The 21,136-nt window shown below is 59.8% G+C and overlaps 1 protein-coding gene across 2 annotated transcripts in view; it reads right to left on the bottom strand.

Moving 5' to 3' along the window:
• Tpst2 (tyrosylprotein sulfotransferase 2) overlaps window positions 1-20,773 on the bottom strand; it is a 30,110-nt gene extending 9,337 nt beyond the window's left edge. The window contains exons 1-2 of one of the 2 annotated variants that reach the window (XM_069994621.1): window positions 20,709-20,773; window positions 1,666-1,737 (exon numbers count right to left, since the gene is read on the bottom strand). Coding sequence is in view for 1 of the 2 variants with exons in the window: in XM_069994620.1 (XP_069850721.1) it covers window positions 1,666-1,737; window positions 6,106-6,131 (98 nt within the window). In the remaining variant the exon portion in view is untranslated. Of the gene's footprint in view, window positions 1-1,665; window positions 1,738-6,105; window positions 6,268-20,708 lie in introns of those variants that run through there. The other variant, XM_069994620.1, reaches the window with a different exon arrangement.
• Window positions 20,774-21,136: the final 363 nt, after the last annotated feature.

The following is a 21,136-nucleotide window of genomic DNA, read 5'->3' as shown; positions in this document are numbered from 1 at the left end:
CCAGTAAACTATTCAGAAAAAAGCCGTACGTGACGCTGTGGCTCAAGTGGTAGAGCGCTAGCCTTGAGCACACAGAAGCTCAGGGACAGCGCCCAGGCTAAGTTTAAGCTTCAGGACCAGCAAAAGAATAAAGAAAGAAAAAGTGGGACGCTGCACTGGGTGAAGGAGCCCCCCGGGGTGAGCCTCAGCAGGAAGCTGAGTCCAGAGCATCACAGTACCAGATGGACCCGGGCAGGAAGTCCATGAGACCTCCCATCGCAGTGATAGGTGGGCATGGTGGTGTATGCCTACCATCCCAGCCACCTGGAAACCGTACATAAAGGACTGAGGCCCAACCTGGCTAGAGCATAAAGCAAGGTCCTAATCTCAAATATAACTAAAGCAGAAAAAAAGGGGTGTGTGTGTGTCTATCCAAAGGCCCCGAGTTCGATTCCTGTACAGCCACACTCCAAAAGAATGGGCTGTAATCCTAGGGAAGATGAGTGCGGCCACTGCACAGGACAGGGGTGTTCGCTGCCCTCACCAGCGCTCAGTACATGGCTGCAGATGCATGAATGAGCAGGGGCTGACTCCAAGAGCTGGGAAGTCATCCCTGGGGGTGGGGGTGGGGGGACTGAGACAGGCTGGAGCCCAGTCAAGGCCAAGAAGGAAGCCCAGGCCAGTGCCCTGGGGTCAGAGGGTTCTAGGAGGGGCGGGAAGCCGGGCTGTATCTCACCCTGGGGTCAGTGGCCAGTCCCTGAGCATCGGAGCGGGCCAGGGGTCTCTGGAAAACGCACCTGGGCAGTTGTGCTGTCAGAACTTGGGGCTTACGGACATCCCCGACCCCAGGTCTGTGACAGGGAAGGCCCACTCCAAGACACTTTTAGAAGGGAGGTAGGACACAAAGCCACACAGCCTGAGCTTCTTGAAGTGCTGCCTGAAACTCCCCACCTTGGACTCAAGACTGAAATTGTACCAGTTACTATGAGCTGAGTTTGAAGTGCCCTGTGGAGCTGCCAATCACACTTTAGCTAGAATTAGAATAATCACCCTTTTGGGTGAACAGATGGAGATGAGGAATAATTTCGAAATGAAGAGTTGCTTCCAGAAAGTGTGTGTGTGTGTGTGTGTGTGTGTGTGTGTGTGTGTGTGTGTGTGTGTGTGTGTGTGTGTGTGTGTGTGTGTGTGTGTGTGTGTGTGTGCGCGCGCGCGCGCGCACAGGGAGGTGGGGGAGGGGTAATGGGGTACATGCCTGGGTGTGTGAGGGCAGTGTGTGTGTGTGTGTGTGTGTGTGTGTGTGTATACTCATGAGTCTGTTTGTGGCTGGTGCAGGGGTTGGGCAGATGAGGACATATGGCGGGGGTGGGGGTCAGTCACTGGGCTTCGGTGGGCCCTGAGTTCTGCATTTTCACACTTGCAGAGCACTCACTCTGCCAAAGCGTTTCCATATATTATCCGAGCAACTTGCCCAAGGTTGCACAGCCCGAAGGGCTGGCCTTGATGGACCACGGTCATCATCCACCCTCCATTCCCAAGGCCCAAGGAGGAGCAGAGGCCTCAGTGCCCCATGGTGGGGGCAGCCGCGGCTTTCCCACCCGCTGGCTGCACAGAGCAAGGTGCAGCCAGGGAGCCGCGCAGCCATGCTAGAAGCCAGGGGCCTCCATCCAGGGGCCAGAGGTGCCTTACCTTCCCTGGGCACTCTCATGCCGGGCCTCCAGCTGCCGGGCTTGCTCAGGGAGGGCTGCTGCCGCCACCACCCTGCGGAAGGAAGGAGGCCTTGTGTGAGGGAGGAGCGCTGGGGAGGGCGGCTGCCCTCACAGGCAGAAGGGCTTCGGCTGCAGTAAGCGCCTTCACCATCACCACCTGGGCCTGCTGGGCCCAGCCGGTCAGGCTGTGCCCTGGGTGCCAGGAAGTGGGGCGACAGTGTGTATGGCGCTCCTTGGAACTGGACGGAGCTCTGGCCCGGAGGGAGATGCCAGGGCGGAGGAGCCCTGGGTCCAGACTCTCACAGACCCACCTCCCCACCCCACCCAGGACATGCAACGCCCGTTCCTCCCCCTGGGGTTACAGGACAGGGCGGGCCTGTAGCTAGGACCTGGCCAAGATGGCAGCAAGGGGTGCTGGTGGATGGAAGGCCGGGCAGACTCACTCAGTGGGGGTGTCCTCCGGCAGAGGGCGTGGCTGGGGCCACGAGGGGAAATCAGGGCAGGGAACAGAGCTGAGCATGCACCTGGACTTCCTCCCCTGTCCTGCTGGGGGCGCTCTGGGCATGAGCAGCTCCCTTCATACAGAGTTGTGCCCCGGGGAGCCTCAGTTTCTCCATCCTGAAGAAAGGGCTGTAAGGCATTTGCCAGCATCACGGGGACTGAACGCAGCGACCACTGTCCTCGGCCTCCCTTCGCTCACTCCTTACCTTGGTGTTTGCCTACCCCTAAAACTCCAGGCTCCATCCCATGCCCAGACACCCAAGGGTAACCACAGCAACCAGCCCCGCCCCCCAGCAGGTGTAACCTTAGCAACAGGCCCACCCACCCCTCACCTAAACTCCAGAATCCTCAGGTATGGCTGTGAACCTGCCCAGGTCTACCCACCGGGAACAACCAGGCCAGGGCACTGGCAGCGCTCCCCAGAACAGGCTGGCCCAGGCCTAGGTGACCTCAGGCAGCCCTTGAAATGCCAGTGAGCGCAGAGCCTGCCAGCCCGGCAGCTCCCACGGTCACAGTGAGGGCCAGGCCCCTCCAGGGAACAGCGGCCCTTTGAGAGGCGTGGGAAGGAGCCTTGAGGGCCCTGGTCTCCTGGCTTAGGGAAATGTGAAGCTCAAAGAGAACAAAATGTAAGACTCTTCCGTCCCTACCGGCGGCTGCTACATGGGGCTGGGCTGACCACAGGGAGGAAAGAGGCTGGATACAACGATGGCACACGACTGTCCTGCTTGTGCAGGGCCTCTTCTGCCTGCCTTCCCTGGACACCAGGGGACAGCTCGCTCCAGCCGAGACCCTGGACATGGGGCTCTCAGTCACCTACAGGTTGTGCAGAGTACAGGTTCCACGCCACCCACGTGTTTCCACATGCAAGGCCTGGGCAGCTGTGGCAGAGGTGGGGCGTCCAGGAGACCCCCTCCACGTGCAGTCCCAGGGACAGCCGTCTGTGACGTCGAGGGAAGGGGACAGCGAGGAGAAAGGAGGAGGGCAGTGCAGCAGGGACCACAGAGACAGAGGCCTGCCAGCATCCCTGGGACGGTCGCCATGGCGACAAGCTCACAGACCTCCACCCAGGAACGTTCCATCACCGCCTAACTCGTCGGAGAGGAGCATCAGCAACGTGGCAGCTGTCGAGCCCCACTGTGTGCCCTGCCTGGCACCCAAGGCTGTGGGTGCCCTGCCTCCCTGTGTCCACACACCCGCCGTGGGGCGGCAGCACCTCATCCAGCCCCTGCTCTCGGCAGGGAAGAATGCTGCTCTATTTGAGAAAGCTGCTTACATCCAGACTGTGAAGCCTGAGACGCTAACTGCACACCTACTACGTGCCAGGACCGCGCCAGCTGGCAGATCAAAGGGTTCCCAGGGAAAGTGGCTGGGGAGTGGTGGCCGGCGGCCTGCTGGGCCGGCTGAGCAGGCGGCCACCATACTTGCTTACAAAGTAGACCTGGACACGAGCCCAGTGGCTTGTGCCCAAGCTCAGGGCAGCCCTGGGACCCCTCACACCACACCGGGGCACACAGATGTCACCCCCTCTTCCCCAGTGTCATCAGGATGACTGACACACGCAACTGCAGCCAGCAGCTGGCTGAGAAGAGGACCCACTAACTTCCTTTTGTCCCAGTTGGCCCCTTGTAATGAAAGGCCTCAACTACAGGTCCCGTAAGGGACACAAAAGGTCCACCCTGAGAATGCACAGCAGGTGAGCTCCCTCCATCGAGGCTGACCTCTGTAAAAGCTCAGTGACCCCCTCCAGAGGACAGAGTCACTTCCTCTGGGGGGGGTGTCCATGGCTCAGGGTGACCACTCCGCTTCTGGTACTCCAGATACCCCAAAGGCACAGAAGCTACAGAACCCAGCATCCTCCAAACACTGAGCAAGGGGTCAGGGCTGTCCACACTCCAGGATCAGAAAGCACGCAGCCCAGCTGGTCTCAGCCACCCAGGCGGCTCTGCCAGTACCCAGAGCTGGGCACAAGCTGTGCCCGGCAGGATGCCCACTTTTCTTTGGCCAGTGCGGCACAGCCGGCCACCACAGGCTACCCTGACCTCTTCTAACCGCTCCTCCTTCCAGCCAGCCAGTCCTGCTCCATCCCTCACCATGGGGGCTCAGCATCATTGCAAGAGACACCAGAGAGAGACCACCACTTGGTGGGCCGGGGCTAAGCAGTTGAAGGAGGGGCTGTGGGCCACAGTTGGCTGTGGGGGGGGGGGAGGTCAAGTACAGCAGCCTCAGTTTCCCTGAGGGTCCTCAGGCTGAGCCACCTGGCTTGCAGTGCAGCTCTGTGGTGGTGACTCAGAGTCAGACGCTGGGAAGGACTGGCAAGAGGAGGGCAGGACCTGAGGTTACAAGTCTCTGGTCTCTAATTAGGGACTAATTAAGTGCTCCACAGGGCAGCCATTAGGAAGTACGTGTAAGGATTCATCATACCCTAACGCCACTGGGAGATCTCTGATGATTAAAAAAAAGAAGTGATCTGATCCCACCAGGGCACTGCATGGACCAGGGAGCAGGTGCCATGTTCTCACTGGGCGTCAGAGGAAAACCCACCATGTGTGGATTTCTAGGTTTACTGTGTCGCTCTGGAAGCCGGGAGCCTGTTGTGCTTTGGTGCCGGCCGAGGCCAGCCCTGAGGGGAAGGGGGAGGAGCGACAGAGCAAGGAGGGGCCAGAGGCCGGGGGTGCTGCGGCCCCGCGCTGGGACCCTCACTGGCAGACCAGGCCGGAGCTCCACCCATTCAGTCTCTACAAACATGCCCACGTCTGCAAACGCTAAAACAAACATCAGAGGAGGGTGCTGGGACTCACTGTCAGACTGGAGCTGGACGTCACCTACCCCAAGCCGAGCCCACGGTAGTTCCTACAGCGCCAACCCGGCTGGCTCAGGAGGAGCGGCTGGGCTGGGGACTGCTGGGGACCCGTGAGCACGGCAGCGCTGGAGTTCAAGGGGGCCAGGAGGACGGGGAAGCTGCCAGGGCTGACAGCCCGCCCCACCAGCAGGGACCACCCCGCCAACATCCTCCCAGCAGAGGGGCAAAACCACAGCACCACCCCACCCCACCCCTGCCAGCCTGCCGCCAGCGTGCCAGCCACGCCAGTCAACGCCAGGCACCCAACAACAAGTTGGGGGAGCTTGGGCAGCACCCCTTCCCCCCACCATGGCCTCAGTGCTCAGTTACTTTTCAGTTTAGGCCTCAGGGTTTTCGCAGCCGGGATTACATACACAAGCCACCGCACCTGGCTTGTGATTTGAGACGGGCCCTCACTAAACTTTTGTTGCTCAGGCTAGCTGCGATCGGGGTAGCACCCAATCTTTGTCTCCCAAGAGGCTGGGATTACAGGCATGAGCCACTGCGCCTGACCTGAGGCTTACAAGTCTCTTTGGAGCTAACTCTGCAGTCCTGTTCTCATTCCCTCTTTCCCTAGGAGTCTCTTCCTAGGACGTCACACACTCAGATCTGAGAGCAATTACACGTGCCCTGCCGTGCTCAGAGGCCCTGCATTCTCCACAGTCTGTGGACACTTGCCTGGTCTTGTCCATGTCAGCTCTGTCCTACCCAGAGCTGGAGGACAGACGAGCAAAGCCACCCAGCCCGGAGGGCTCAGGCACCGGGTGGAGACAATGCAGGCTGCTCCCGCCAGCTGCCAGTGCTGCGTCCACGCGCACCAGGAAGCCAAGGCCGACTGATGGACACCCGTGGCCCTCTCCTCTCGGCTTTAACACAAGGACACAGGCACCCACCCCGGGAACACGTCCTGCGTGCCAGGTGACAGTCCCAGGGACCTGGCTAGAGACCGGCAAGCGGCAGGATCACCTGGGACCTCACCATCCAGCCCATCCCGGGGCCCTGGCTGTGCGGGTCGGCGCCCCCAGCCCCCCGTGCCCGGGTGCCCCTGCCATGCCCACCCACAGCTCCTCTTGTACCAACTTGGCCAAGCTGATGGTCCCTCCCATTTTCCAGAGGTGGGGACTGAGGCTCCTCTTGGCTCCGGCTTGCGAGCTCTGGTCTCTGCACCGGCATCTGCCGTGTCCCCTGCCTGCTCTGCCACTCTGCAAGTCCCAGGTGCTTGGAGCGAGGAGGGGACGGACAGGCCGAGTGGGCTGGCATCCAAGTGCTGGCAGCCAAGGCTCTGTGCCCACTAATGTGCACTCAGGCAGGGCATAGGGCAGGCCTGCCCACGGCGCATGGACAGGTGCCACCAGGAAGTGTGCAGGCAGTGGAGGCTTGGGACTGGGGGAGAGGGGTCTGGCTCTGCTCTAGCCAGCTGTATACGCCAGCCTCAGTTTCCTCCCCTGGAAAACGGCTCCCACCACCTGCTGCTGAGGGGGACTATGAGTACCAAGGGGCAGGGCAGTCCCCAGACAACAGCGCCCCCAGCCGGGCCTTCCTCAGGCCGGGGCTGCGGGACCACAGCTGGTACTCTGCGTGCACCCCACCTTTCCCTCCCGGCACTCAGGGCCTCCCAGGTCCTCTGAGGTGGGACTCCTTGTGTGCTCATGATACCCACAACTTCCTGCCTCCGCCCACTCCCAGAGCCCACATTCCCAGGCAGTGCCAATGTGCAGTGGGACGCCAGTTCCCCCAAGGGAAGTGGGGGGGTCATCGCCCGGGTACCACTTGGTGCCTGCTGCACAAACACACCCAAGCCTGAGCCTGACAGTACAGGTGGCCTCCACTGGCAGCCTCCTCCTCCAGGAAGCCTTCCGAGATCGTGCAGCCTGATCGGGGCCTGCCCTGGGCTCCCACAGCCTCCCGTCCCCACTGAACTCCTTCAAGGGAAGGAATCACGGTGTATTCCCGGTGCCAGGCCTGAGACTGGTATTACAGCAGGCAATTAGTAGGGACTTCTAGAACTGTCTGAAGGGGGGAAAAGCGACGTGGGCTGAGAAGTCCCACTGAGACAATTTGTCCATCTTAGTTCATGGCTTCTTCATCCAAGAAAAAGGGGGGTCGCCACTCTGTTTATATACCAGGTGAGGGGGAACACCTGCCATGTTTAGAGAGGGAAACTGAGGGCTTACCCACAAATTAGCAACTTCCACGCTCAAAACTCTAGTCTCTCCCCTGGATGAGCAAATCAAACGCCACATGATATTTACAATACACCTTAAACCAGCTGCGTGTGTCTGTCAGAATATATAAAGAACTCGGTGAAATCTACATGCAAAGGCCAGGAATTGCAACAGTTCAATGGGCTATCTCGAAGAGCTAATTGGTAAAAGAAGTTCATCTCATTATCTACCCCAAATGGGAAGAACACATGGGATCTGCAAACCCTGAGAGCTAAACTGAGACCAGAGCAAGTGTCAGCGAGGACAGGATGCGGGCAGACTCCTCCTGCTCTTTCAGGGAGGGTAAACCCGGCGTCCCTGGGAAACCAGCTCAGACCACAGCTCAACACGGCCCCGGGCAGGGCCCGCCAGTCCAGTGCAAGCGTGCACCAGGGCACACAGGGTGTGCCCGTCAGCCCTGCTGACTGCAGGATCCACTGCAAAACTGCCCCGTTGCCGGGGCAATATCCAGGACCCATCGGGAAGGAGCCTGGCAGGCTGCACAGATGCCAGTGCAAGCAAAAGGGGTGGTTCCTGGCTATGGGGGTCCCTGGAGGGGTGGGAGAGTGCTAGGCCCCTCTGGGGATCAGGGTTCCAATCACACGTCCACACCTTATTCAGAAAACCTGCCAGGCGCCCACTTGCACACACTGCGAGGAGGAGGGGGCTGCTGCCTAAATGGGGGCCCCATCTCTAGCCCCCCCCTTTCCCAGCCACCCCCTTGCGTTGGTCAGGTCTCCACTCAGTGTCGGGTGCCAAGAGTCTTGGCCTTCCATGCTGCCACCCACACCCCAGATCTCGACACGGACAGCCCCAGGCTCATCCTCTGCACCCGTAGCCATGGCTGTGGCCGGCACCCAGGTCTGGCTGGCTTCCTCCCGTCTTCCCACAGCAGTGGACAGAATGTCCAGCTACCTGGCACAGGTACTAGAGCATCACATGCATGGCCACAGGTGGGTCCCCGCCTGTGGTGTGCTCTGCTCTCCTCACCGGCCGCCGCTCCAGCTCTGTCTGTGCTCCGGCCAAAAACCTTCAGGGCAACTTTGTTCCCACCCCACACAGGTCAACGCAACTGCAGATCGGACTTGGCCTTTAAACCGGGGTCAGATCTGCCGCTGCTGGGCTGCAGCCCTGTCCCCAGGGGCCTTTGTGTGTTTTCCGGGTGTCACGGCCCAGCCTGGTCCCCGCGGGCCTGGCTCTGGCTGCAGGAGGCCGAGCTGGCCAGTTGAGTCAGGCCTGTCTCCATCTCCCTCTGGTGACCTCCTGAAGACCCAGTCCAGCCACCATCCTCCTCTGCGCTGAACCTTCCAGAGCCCGCCACCGTCCCCTTCTGCCCTGCTCCTGTCACCTGTGGCCACTCAGGCTTCTCATTGTCCTCAAACGCACAAGCAAGCGCATCCTTCCCGCCTGTGTCCTGTGTCCCAGCCACCTGCGGGCCCGGCCCCCACATCCGTCCGCCTTGCCTGCCACTCTCCTGTCCCGCTCTGTCCTGATGGCCACTGAGCCATAAGCCCACAGGCCAGCCCCAGCCCTAGGCTGTGTCTCCTTGGCACTTCCTTATAATTGGGGTTGTTTGGGGCAGGGCTGGGATTTGAACCCAGCGGCTCCAAGCTTGCTGAGCCTCATCTCGAGTGTGCATGGTGGTACTGAACACTGGCGTTCCATAGTCACCACCACCCTCGGGCAGGGCACGGGGCTCAGCAGGTCTCCTCTGCACCCTTCCTTCCCTGGAGCCCCCGCCACTACCAGCCCTCAGCCGCCACTATTAAATACCAACTCACCGGGCACCGGTGGCTCACACCTGTCATCCTAGCTACTCAGGAGGCTGAGATCTGAAGATCGCAGTTGAGAGCCAGCCTGGGCAGGAAAGGCCGTGAGACTCTTAACTCCAATAAATCACCAGAAAACCAGAAGTGGCACTGTGGCTCAAAGTGGTAGAGCACTAGCCTTGAGCTGAAGAGCGCAGGGACAGCGCCCAGACCCCGAGTTCAAGTCCCATGTCTGACAAAAATAAAAATAAATACCAACTCACCATGTCACTCCTCCCCCCGTAGTCTCAGCCCCCAGACAGCAGCCCTCACCATGTTGAGCCAGCTCCCAAGATGTTCCCCAGCCAGAACACCCCAGAACACCTCCCCGCTTGCTGCCCAGGGTGGCCTCCACCTCACGAGCCCCACCACCCTGTCCCACCTCTCAGCCTATCCGGCCCTGCCGCCTCACCACATGTCAGAGGCTAAAGGCACCTCGGGCCCCTGCCGCCCGGCCTCGAAGCAACATGCACACCGGACTCCCCTGACCTCCTTCTCTGCCCACTTTGCACAGTATGGACGCACAGCCCAGGCCTGGCCAATCACAGCGCTCGACCTCAGGCCTCAGTGTAGACACCTGAGCCCATATAGGTCAACAAGGGCAGGCTGGAATTTTTCCAGTCCCCCCCCCCCCACCCAGGAGTCTAAACCAGGGCACAGGGCAAGGAATGGGGGGTGGGGGGATCACTAGCTAGTTAGTACCTGCACAGTCTGCCTGAGAACAAAGCCAGTCCAGGAAGACAGAGGCAAGAGATGGAAATCCCTGTTGTTAGACCCCTGGAGCCAGCCATGCCTGAAGGCATCTCTACCCTGCAGGTACTGGTGACTAATCCCAAAGCTGGCTGTCTGTTAACCAGGAGCCCTAACTAATATCAGTAACACCCTCTTTCCCAGGACTTTACCCAACTCCAGCATCAGCTTTTCAAGAAGGTTTTGCTGAACACCCCGAGGAGGTTAACATCCTGCCGGGTCACAGCCCGCCCCCCAGGCTCCCTCCAGCACTCTGCACTTTGACCCCCCTTTCCCACCCTAGAAAGTAGGCCTCCAGGCGGAGGGAGCGCCCCAGGGTGCTCCCTCCCGTCCCCCAGGCCACCTTCACTGGTTCCCAAGTCCCCTTAGATAACAGGAGAGAGAGAACAGTTCCTGCAGGAAAACAGACTAGAGCTGGAAATCAGACTGCTGTGTCACCTTAGGCAAAATTACTCAACCTCTCTGGCCAAACAGCACCCTGGGAGCCTGGAAGACTCTCTAGCTCCTCCTCCCACTCTCCCTCCAGAGGGGAATCCAGAAGGGCCCACGTGTCAGCCGTGGGAAGCCTGTCCAGAATTCAGGCACTTCTCTTAGATGATAGGTCCTTGTGTCCAGAACGCAGCTAGGTCCACCCCGGAGGTCTGTCTGGTAAGAGGGCTCCAAAGCCCATAGAGAAAGACTCCAAGTGGATTCTGAGGATTTCCAGGAATGACAGGGGAAGGGGCTCTCTCCCTGCTGAGATGGCTAAGCATGCAGCTGAGCCCAGGCTCCCCAGCTGGAGCTGTCCTCTGGGTGAGCATGCCTGGAATGACACCACCACAGTACAATGCTCGTGTTAGCCCAGTGAGCTCCCTTCCCAGAGCTTAGCACACTCCCTCCCCTTCCACAGTTTCGCACGCTCCCTTCCTAGGCAACACTAGGCCCATGTAGTAAAGGCAGTAAATAATCAGCCTCCAGCCCCCTCTACCTTGGGATGGCACTTATCTGGGGCAGCTACCCCCATCTAAGGCAACAAGAGCCCCTTAGAGTGACCTTCAAGTCTGGGCAGCTGCAGGACTCCTTATCTACTATTTGGACAGCAGCCATAAATCTAGTCCGCCATGATGAAGCCCCTGGCCCACACGTCCACACCAGGGTCTCTGCCTCCTAGCCCCTTCTAGCCCCTCCTAAACCTCCTAGGTTATATAGGTCACCTCAGACAATAGCTGGCGCTTCTTCTCACTTCTCCCTCGTGAGAAGGGGTCTTGCCAGCCCATTTCCCGGCTATAAACCTTTCTTTGTTTTCTGTACCTAGGGTCTGCGTGGTTTTCTGGCAAATAATCTAACATCCCAGCCAACACAGAGACAGTAAAAGACACAGTGTGCCATGGAGCACTGGATACAGTGGCATCGGAAGGGGACCATGCCTTTGGACTTGCATTTACCTGAGTCAGTAACTTGGCTTATCTTCTACCTGGTTATTCTGGATTGAACACTTCTCCCACGGCCTGACAGGCGCATAGCAGGCCCTTCTAGACCTTGGCATATTTACCTCTAGGTTGTCCCCAGGTTCCTAACAGACGTTTGTTTTGGTTTGGTTTTGTGTGCCAGTTCTAGGTCTTGAACTCAGGGCCTGGGCACTAAACCCTGAGCTTTTGTGCTCACTACTAGCAAGTTCTACCACTTGAGCCACACCTCGCTTCCCACTTTTTGGTGGTTCACTGGAGATAAGAACCAGGATCCTCAGAGCTCAGTCTCCAGAGCTGCGAGGATTACAGGTGTAAGCCACGGGCGGCCGGCTGGCTTCCTGCCTGATTCTGACTCAGTCATATCGAGCGAGGGCTGTGGGTGAGGCTGGAGTCAGCTCAGCGGTCTTACTTCCTCTCAGAGTCGGACAGCTGTTTCCACACCGGAAGCCACCTGGAGAGTGTGTTCACAGAAAGCTAGACGGGTACCTGGTATTTTCTGCTTAGAAAGTCTTTGCCTAACTTCCCCTTCCTGCCGGCCCCACCCCGCCCCCACCCCCACCCCATCAGTTCTTCATAGTGACGTCCTCTACCAGGGCATGGGAGGAAGAGGGGGAGGGAAACGGGGGAGGCTTGACCTAGAACTAAGCAAGTGAGGGTCAACACCAGCTGTGGATATGCTTCCCAGGAAGATGGCCTTCACCCTTAAGGTCTTCACAGGGTGTCTGCAAGGCATTAGGCTTGGTTCTGTGAGAGCTGGGCATGCTACTGCAGGCTGGGAGGGGCTTGGGAGAGGCCCCAGTTCTGAGGCTGCAAGTACTGGGACTACACATCCCCCCCCCCCCATAGCCTGTGACTCTGCCTCCAGGAAGCAGGAAGGGCAGACAGGAAGTGTAAACTGGTAGAGACTCCAGCAAGCTCCAGGAGGAGGCAGCCTAGGAGCCTGGACCTTCTCCCAGGGAAGTCTCTGAGCAGCCCTGTCCATTTGCCCAGAGCCCCAATGCCATCCGGAGAGTCCATGGTATCTCCAAGCCTCAGTTTCCCCGCCTGCAACAATATTCTCATTGCTGAGAATTGATTACGAGGAGCAGCCTGCTGCAGGCGGCTGAGGCCCGGAGGGAGGGGTGGCTCTTGGGCATCTGGCTTGAGAGTGCCGCAATCCCAATGGCGCCAAGTCCACCGTTAAGGTGGGCCAGCTGGGGGTGGCGCGATGTCCGGAAGCAGCTCACGTCGCCAAGTCCTCCGTGGCCTTCTCCTGGCCCCGTTCTAAGAGGACAGGTTCCCCAGGAGCAGACAGGGCAAAGGCGGCAGCAAGAAACAGAGCCTGGTGCTCACGCCCTCCACAACATGGGCTCCAACCAGGCCCCACGCTGCTCACCTCCACCCCAGGAAATGGCCACCACTACCCTGGGCTGGAAGGGACCCGGGAGGTGTGCCCCCCCATGCCCACTGGGAATGGCCTTCTGCCGGTAGATCTCCCACACGCACCCCTTCCCCCCGGTGCACAGGACTACCCGAGATGCCAAGGCCTGACGTCTGCGGCCTCCCTGTGTGCCAGGCCTTCACTCTGCCCCAGGAGTCTGACCTCAAGGAAGAGAGGATCTGTGTTCACCGCTGGCACCAGCAGTGTTTGCTGCTCCAATGAGATCTCATGAGCCATGACAGAACCCCACCCATGTTCGTGGGGCCGGGGTCCTTTTCCAATGCAGGCACAGAGCAGCCCAAGGCCGCACCACCCTAGACGAGATCTGCCCAGGGCCACAGGATGCAGCACCCCAGCTTTCACTGGGGTCTCACGGGACCACGCTCTGGCCTCTGCCTGCCACACGTCATAGCAGGAACTGTGAGGCACCATCCTGGATACCTGGGTCTTTGCTGGCGCCTACCTGAGTCAAACAGAAGAGTGGGAGAGGGGACGGCACATCCGGAGTGGGGTCCCGGAACGAGGAGGGAGGAGCCAGGGATGTGGCAGGTGCAAATGCAGCAGGAAGGGCGGCCTCGGGGCCGGTCTGAGGGTGGCAGTGGTGTTGGCGGGTGCCGGAGGGCAGCCGGCACGCAGGGAGGTATGAACAGAGAGTGAGTCACGAGAGCAAGGAGCTCATCCAAGGCTCCACAGCTCACCACTAATCCAAGATGGCCCCAGAGGGGCTCCCTTTCCATTTCACAGATGAGCCCAGAGGCAGAGCCCTGCCTGGGGGGAGCTGCCGGGCGGGGTGAGGGTGACAGCCGGAGCAGAATCCATCTGGAACATAAGCTCTCCCACCACACCCCTTAGGCTGGGTAAACTGAGGTTCCAGCGGTGGTGAGCAGCTGGCCCTGGCCTGATGACCTAAGGTCAGAGGTCTCCATGAACCCCATCTACACTCTCACCTGGAAGACGCCGAAGGCACTGAGGTCAGCTGCCCGGCTCCCCTGCTTATCCCAGGGGCATGAGCCAGGCCTCGGGGGGAACTTCCATCTCCCGAGGGGCTTCACAGGACACCCCGAGGCCACCTCCCTGCCCACCCCCCCCAGCTGACCACCCCCATGCAGCTCCAGCTCCTGGGCTATGTCCTCCCAGACTCCATCCTCACGTCCACATGTGGACAGGACACTGCGTATGCCGTGGGAGAGGAGAGGGCTGGGCTCATTGTTAAACCTCAGTCATCCCCCCCACACACACACCCAGAACCCTGCAAGCAGGCACTGCTGGCCTACTATGTGCTCGCGCTGCTGTGGTGCCGCTCCGTGCCAGGGTTCCCGCCGGCCTCCCGCCTCCCGCTGACACCAGCTTCCTGTTCCTCCCACAGCCCTGCCCTCCCCAACCCGGGCAGGTGGGGGGGCGTGGCACCTGACCTCCAGGGCCTCCCGTGGCCTGAGTGGGGCTTCTTCACCCTCGGCCATGCTGCCAGGTGCGTGCGCGCGCGCGCGCGCGCGCGCGCGCGCGCGCGCGCGCGCGTGTGTGTGTGTGTGTGTGTGTGTGTGTGTGTGTGTGTGTGTGTGTGTGTGTGTGTGTGTGTGTGTGTGTGCATAGGCATGAGGCGGGAAGGGGGAAGTGTGGTGGGCTGAGGGGACAGATGGAGGCGGAGAGCGCCAGCCGGGGCTGAAGGGATCAGGAGAGAGCCAGCAGACATGGAGAGAAGCCGGGAAGGGGCAGAGATCAGCAGGGGAGCAGGATGGGAGACATAAATGGGGGGCAGAGGCACAAAGCAGAGGTGATAGGGGACGGGAAAAGCCCGAACACAGACACACTGAGCCCTTGGGCGCCATTGGGCCGTGGTTCCAGACAAGTGTGCTCAGCTTTAAGGCCTGAGCCTCAAGGAGCAAGGCCTCACCCAAGGCCAAGCTCCTGGGGTCCAGGGGAGGCCTGTCCCGGGGGCTCCCCAACGCATATCTACAGGGGACAGCCTCTCTGACCCTGGCTACTCCCAGAACCCCCTGGCTCATTCGTTTGTTGTTAAGCATGGTCAAAGTCTATTTTCAAAGGAAGCCCGGCTCTATGGCTGCAGCACAACTACATCTTGTTAAAAAAGTCCGAGTCAGGGTGAAATCTGTACCACAGGAGTGGGCTGGAGGCTGCTGCCCAGGCAAGACCCGTAAGACACAGGGGAGTAGGTGGAGAGAAGAGCAGCGGGTAGGGGGCGCTTCCTCCTGGAAGCCCCCCACCCCCCCCCAGTGGGACGGGGGAGGGGAAGGGGATCGATTCATTTTGTGATCTCTAGGCAAAGCCAGGTCCTCTGCCCAGCACCTGCAGCTCTGCTCTACAGTGACTTCATCCAGTTTTAACGCTCTTCCCCGCTACCCGCCCAACCAACCGCAGACACCAACATGGCTGTGCCCTGAACACCAAACCCACCAGGCCACGCAGCATCTCTCCCACCTCCACACCTTGGGGCCTGTGGCTCTCCCCCCTTCACCCCCTTCCCTTGCCAGGAAGCCTGCAGGGCCCTCCCCAGCCCAGCTAACTCCTCCTGGATTCACACTTCCTCCTCCAGGAAGACTTGCCTGCCCCCCCCCCCCCCCAGCAGCACCACACTGCATCCTCCAAGGTGCAGGGCGACTCCTCTGGTAGCTTCTGTGCCCATGGCGACCCTGACTCCTGGCAACAAGACCCCTCCCCCCCTCCTGTCCCAGTGTGGTCTGCCCACTGACTGGGAGAGGGGATGAATGGAGAATGAAGGGGTGGATACCCTCAGAGAGATGAAACCCAAACAGAAGGCCTGTGGCTCTGTCACTGGCAGGCCCCTGCCCCTGTGAACCACAGGCCCTCCAGGGACGCTGCTCAGGGCCACCTCTGCGACGCCCATGACACAGCCAACCACAGCCAGAGCGAGGCTCCCAGGGTGAGCACAAGTGTTCCCTGCAAGAGTTACGGCTTTCATTAACCATGGGAAACTCGCCACACCACAAAACCCTGCGAGCTGCGGGAACCCAAGCGGGGTTGGCGGGTTTTCGGTAAACGACCAGACCAGGAGTATCGTCTGCTTTGTGGACCCCTGGTCTCTTCTGTAGCTAGGCACCACCCCCTCACCCACAGAGGAGGGGCTGCATTCCCAGATCCCCGGAAGACCCCCCAAACCAAAGCCAGTCAGAATCCTCACGCACCTTATTCTCTACGCTTGCTAAATAGTTTAATGGATAAATCTGGCCCTGAGTAACTAGCGATTAAACACAGCAACACACTGTCACATTGTTAATGCGCTTTGAGCATTATTAAGGACAATGAGGGGCTGGGAAGGTGGCTCAGTGGTAGAGGGCTTGCCTTGCATGCGTGAGGCCCTGGGTCACCCCGTAACAAGACTCCCGGTGCGCATGTGTAGGATGGGCTGAGGGGCTTTCGGACCTGACTTCCTGGGTCGACATCACAGGTCATAGATGGGGTACCCTTTTTCCCTTCTTGTATCATGTCACTCCAGAACTCTGGGCCTGCTGCTCCTCAGGCCCTGTCCCCCTCCTCTGGGCCTGCTGCTCCTCAGGCCCTGTCCCCCTCCTCTGGGCCTGCTGCTCCTCAGGCCCTGTCTCCCTCCTCTGGGCCTGCTGCTCCTCAGGCCCTGTCCCCCTCCTCTGGCTGAGCAGCTGCCACCTGCCCTCACCCCACCAGCAGGCCGAGGGCCACCGATGGCACTGCCATGCACCCAGCTCCCGGCAGCCTCCACAACCTCAGCTGAGAGAGTTCAAATCCCAGTGCCACCACCTCAGGCCTGTGTGACAATTGGAAAGTGACCCCACTGTCCCCCAACCTCAGCTTTTGGGGAAAGAGGGAAGCTGGTCACAAAGGCTTCCCTGGTAGCTTATGGGGACAGAGAAGGATAGAGGAGAGTGTGGTGATCACAGACTCCCGCCCGTCGGGGCACGGCCCAGGGGCCTCTGCTGCTCCCAGGCCTCTCCCTGCAGGCGAGGAGGGGACCTGGACCAGGGTCCTGAAGCGGGCAAGGAAGCGTTCCATTGGAGGAGCTTCCCACGGTGGCCATGGGGGCGGGAGGCCCCAGCCAGCCTCCTGTGTTCGTCCTGGAAAAGCAGAGCTGGAAGGCACTTTGGAAAACATCAGAAGCAGTAGTTAGAAGGAAAAGAAAAAGTCTTAAAAGCCAAAGAACTGCTTGTTCAGGTGACATCAGCAGGCCCAGGGTGTGTGTGTGTGTGTGTGTGTGTGTGTGTGTGTGTGTGTGTGTATGTGTGTGTGTGCGTGTGTGTGCGTGTGCAAACACATATGTGGGGGGGGGTCGGAGGACAGGGGCAGTCGGGTCCCTCAAGTGACCACGGGCAGTGCCAGGCACCCTGGTGGCCAGGAGATCCACCTCTAAAGGAAGCTTCAGGCTGCTCAGTTTGGCCCAAGCTCCTGAGTTTCCAAGAAAAGTGAGAAATGGGAATTTTTCTCTAGAAATGTTGGAACACTGGCTCAATTAAAACCACAGAGAAGCCACACAGCCTGGGAGCTCAACCATAACCACATTGCAGGCTAAGCACATCTGTGTAAGCAGGTAGAGAAACAAGTTCAGAGAGGGGAAGCATTCTGCCGAGGGTCACACAGCAATTTGGAGGGAGAGTCGGGTCTCAGTCACCTCAAGGTCTTATCCACTGCTCAGCAGAGGGGAATGTGGGGGGGGGGAGGGGAAGAGTCCTGCTTGTCTATCCATCCACAAGGAAGTGTAGACAGACAGAATGTGTGAGCATTAATGAGGATTTATGACTAGCAATGCTGGGTGGTTTTGTGTGCTAAGCCTTAGGATGAACAATTGCATTGGTCTCAGGTTGAGAAATGAAGAAGACAGACAGGCTTGGGGTTCAAAGCCAATCTCTGCTGATTGCTGGCTGGGTGGCATGGGGCTCCTCTGTCATAGGACTGTTGGAAGAATTTGCTGTGCTCAGGTGCAGGAAGCTACTACAAGGGGCCTGGCAGCCAGCCAGCCCTGGGTGACATTAGCTGTGATTGTCCCTGTCTGGCTGCTGGGGAAGTGCAGGCCCCCAGGGGCTACAGTGGCTGTGTCAGAGAATTCATCTCACACCAGGGCCAGGCTTTTGCCCGGGACCCAGTTCAGTACTTTACCACTACCCCCTTCCCACTCACAGCCCAGGGGGCCATGCTCAGAGCAGCGATAGCTCCAGGGCCCAGACCTGCCTCTCATGCAGGCCAAGAGCATGCCATCCCCTGGCCTAATTCTGGCTGCCGGCCTGTTTTTCTGGCTGCAGCAACAGCCTGGGTCAGAAAGTCTGGTGGATGCGAGAATTCAGCTGGCAGACAGGCTGGCAGTGGCCACGGGAGCACAGGGAGCTAGACGCAGCTCCTCCCAGGCCAGACGCTCCCCGGGGCCTGCGGGCACCGGCCTCGGGGCCTCCCCTGCAATTTCTGGGGCTTGGTCCGTCTCTTTGGAATGACTCATTCCCACAAACCCACCACAGGCCATAGTTGGGGGTGGGGAGACCTGACAGGGGGCAGGGGAGGAGCAGGTACCCAAGCTTCATCTGCTGTGGCCTCAGGTGGGTGAACGTCTCTGTGTGCAGCCTGAGACCTTTGGCAGCAGACACAGGTGGCAATCGGGGAGACCACAGGCTGTGGTTACCTAGGGCAGCCTCCATGATGCCCTAGGGCAAATCAGAGCCTCTCTAGCCAGGCACTGGGGGCTTATATCTACATCCGCATGACTCAAGAGGCTGAGATCTGAGGATCACAACTACCCCAAGCTTCCCTTGCTTGTCCAGGGACTCCTCACTCTGTCCCCGTTTCCCTGCTGCTGTCCTGATGGATGGGAATGCAGGATTTCCAAAGCACAAGGAAGGGTAAGCCAGCAACATGAGTAAACATGCACGGAGCCCAATTCAGTGCGTAGGGCAGAGGCCCAGCAGGTCTCAGATGACAGCTGCCCAGGTGACCCCAGGCAATTCCCTGGGGCCCTGGCACATGCACACAGATCCTGAGTTAAGCCCTCAAGCCAGCTGACTGACTACAAGTCTGATCTCCTGAGAACTGACTGCTTTGAGGAACTTTCTCTGTAAAAACACAGCATCTGACCCCGGCTCTTCCACGCAGTCTCCCCTCTCTGACCAGCTGGGAAAAGGTGGGGGGGGGGCTCCACGTCGGGGGTGATGTCCAAGAGGACAGCAATGGGGGGGTATCTGTGTGTCAAGAGCACCTGGAACTCAGGACAGCGCATCTCAGTCTTGGGGGGGGTGACACCAACGGGGAGGCCCTCCCACTCTCACCCAGGAAAGTCACTTGAGAGTGAGCAGGAAGGTCCATGAGGGTACAGGCAAGCTCAGGATGATCCTGGACCAGGGAGACAGACCTGGGGCTGTAATCTAGGAAACAGGGCAGGGGGGGGGGCTTCAGAAATGGAAGGGCCCTGCTAACCTAGTACTTCCACCTCCCACTGTCAGTGCCATCTTGCCAGGCACTAGGTGCACACTGCTGTGAACATGAATGCCTGGACGAACCACACACCAGGCCTGAGCTCTGCTCCCCTTCATGATGCTCATGAGAACAGAGAGATCTCCCTGGGGACATGCAGAACCACCATTCCCCTAACGTGGCACTTGGTTTACTGAGAAATGGACAATCATTTCCAACTAACACACCAAAGCCACTCATTTTTAGCTGGGGGGAGGGGGGTCTGTGGTTCATGCCTGTCATCCTAGTAACTCAGGAGGCTAAGATCTGGAGGATCACAGTTCAGAACCAGCCCAGGCACGAAAAGTCCAGTCAATGAGTAAAAATGTTGGAACTGGAGGCACGGTCCAAGTGGTAGAGCACCAGGCATGAGTAGAAAAAGCTGAGTAAGAGTGCAAGGCCCCGAGTTCAACCCCAATACCAGCACAAAAGAAACCAAAAGAAAAAAACAAAACAAAACAAAAAAAAAAACAGGTGAACTGTGCCATATGTGGATAGTATCCCAGCAAAGCTGATATAAAAAATTTAAAGTAGACTTCTTAGAAATAAGGTGAAACAAAGAGACATACACATATAGAATTGGGATTCAGAGGGGATACTAGCTCAGAGAGACTGCTTAATTTCTGTAGGACAATGCCACAAACCCTATTCTGTAGTCATGGAAACTAATGGGGGGAGGGAGGGTGATCCAGACTGTACCCCTATCACCCCCGGACGGGACCCTCAGGCCTAGACTCTGGTGGAACCCAGAATACCAGCACCAGCCATGCAGGTAGGGAGCAAGAAGTATACCAGAGGGGGAAAGTTTCTTATACTTGGGGGAGGGGAGGGGATGTTATTAAACTCGGGAAGCAATCTACCCTGCCTGGGCAGGGTGTCTTTCAGGACCACAGAAGGTTCCAGAAGTTTCAGTAGGAGTCTGCCCGATCCACCTCTCCAACATCCCCCACAGGACACAGGAGGCCTCAAGATGAACTTTAGTTCAGCCTGTCACTAGCTTTGCGACTTCTGGAACAACAGTTGCGTGACACCGCCCCTCCCCCGCAGCCTCAGTTTCCCCAACCTCCGTAAAAGAGGAAGGGATGACCAGCGTCCTAGGAGGGGGGGTGGGCACCGAAGTCTGCACCCCTCCCGGCCCCCCCCCAGCCCCACTCCGCGGGCGGGAAGCGGGGTGTCCTCGGCCCCTCCGCCGGGCTCCGCGATTTCCGCCCCTTCGCCGCCGCCCCCCCCCACCGAGCCCCGCCCCGGCGCCCCAAGTTAACTTCCCCGCGCCCCGCGGCCGGCGGGCGGGGACACGCGGCGCCCCGCACGTGAGCAGGCCCCGGGCGCGCGCGCGCGCGGTCCCCGGCGGGATAGGGGGACGCGGGGCGCGGGGAAGCCGAGGCCCGGGGTCGGCCGCTCCGCACGCGGGGAGCACGCGGGCCCCGGCGATGCGGAGCCTCAGACCGCGCCGCCCGCGCCGCCCGCGCCCAGCTCCAGCCCCGGAGTCCCCGGAGCAACGCGCAGGGCCAGCGGACGCACGGAGGACGCCGAGGATCCCGAGCCCGGAGGCCGCCCCGCGCCCCGCCGCCGCCGCCGCCGCCACCCAGGCCCCGCGCGGCCCCGCATCACCTACCGAGCCCAGGCGCGACGCCGCGGCCCGCGCCACAGCGACTCCCCGCTCGCCGCCCGTCCGCCCGGAGGGAGGCGCCGCGCGGGGCGGGGCGGGGGCGCCGTGATGTCATGGAAGGGGCGTGGTGTATGCAGGCCACGCCCTCTCGGGGGGCGGTGCCGGGCGCGGGGGAGGACCTGGAGCTGACGTCAGAGCTCCCAGGGCCACGCCTACCAGCCTGCTGGCTGTTTAGTACCCTGGCTGGGCTCGTGGCTTATTATTACTCGCTGCCCCTCTAAGCGGTGGGGGGGAAGGAAAGTCCAAACCCAGATTGACGGGGGTAAGAGCAGAATTAGCGGAGGGAGAAGGCGAGATTGATTAGAACACATTGTAAACGTGTGTGGAAATGTCGCAAGACCTCCACACACTTTGTGTAACTAATGCAGGCTAAT

This window comes from Dipodomys merriami, unplaced genomic scaffold (genome assembly GCF_024711535.1).
Source record: "Dipodomys merriami isolate MVZ:Mamm:240054 unplaced genomic scaffold, mDipMer1.0.p SCAF_45, whole genome shotgun sequence".
NCBI classification, from domain to species: domain Eukaryota; kingdom Metazoa; phylum Chordata; class Mammalia; order Rodentia; family Heteromyidae; genus Dipodomys; species Dipodomys merriami.
Note: the sequence above shows the minus strand (reverse complement) of the source record. Positions and strands in the feature narration are given on the sequence as shown.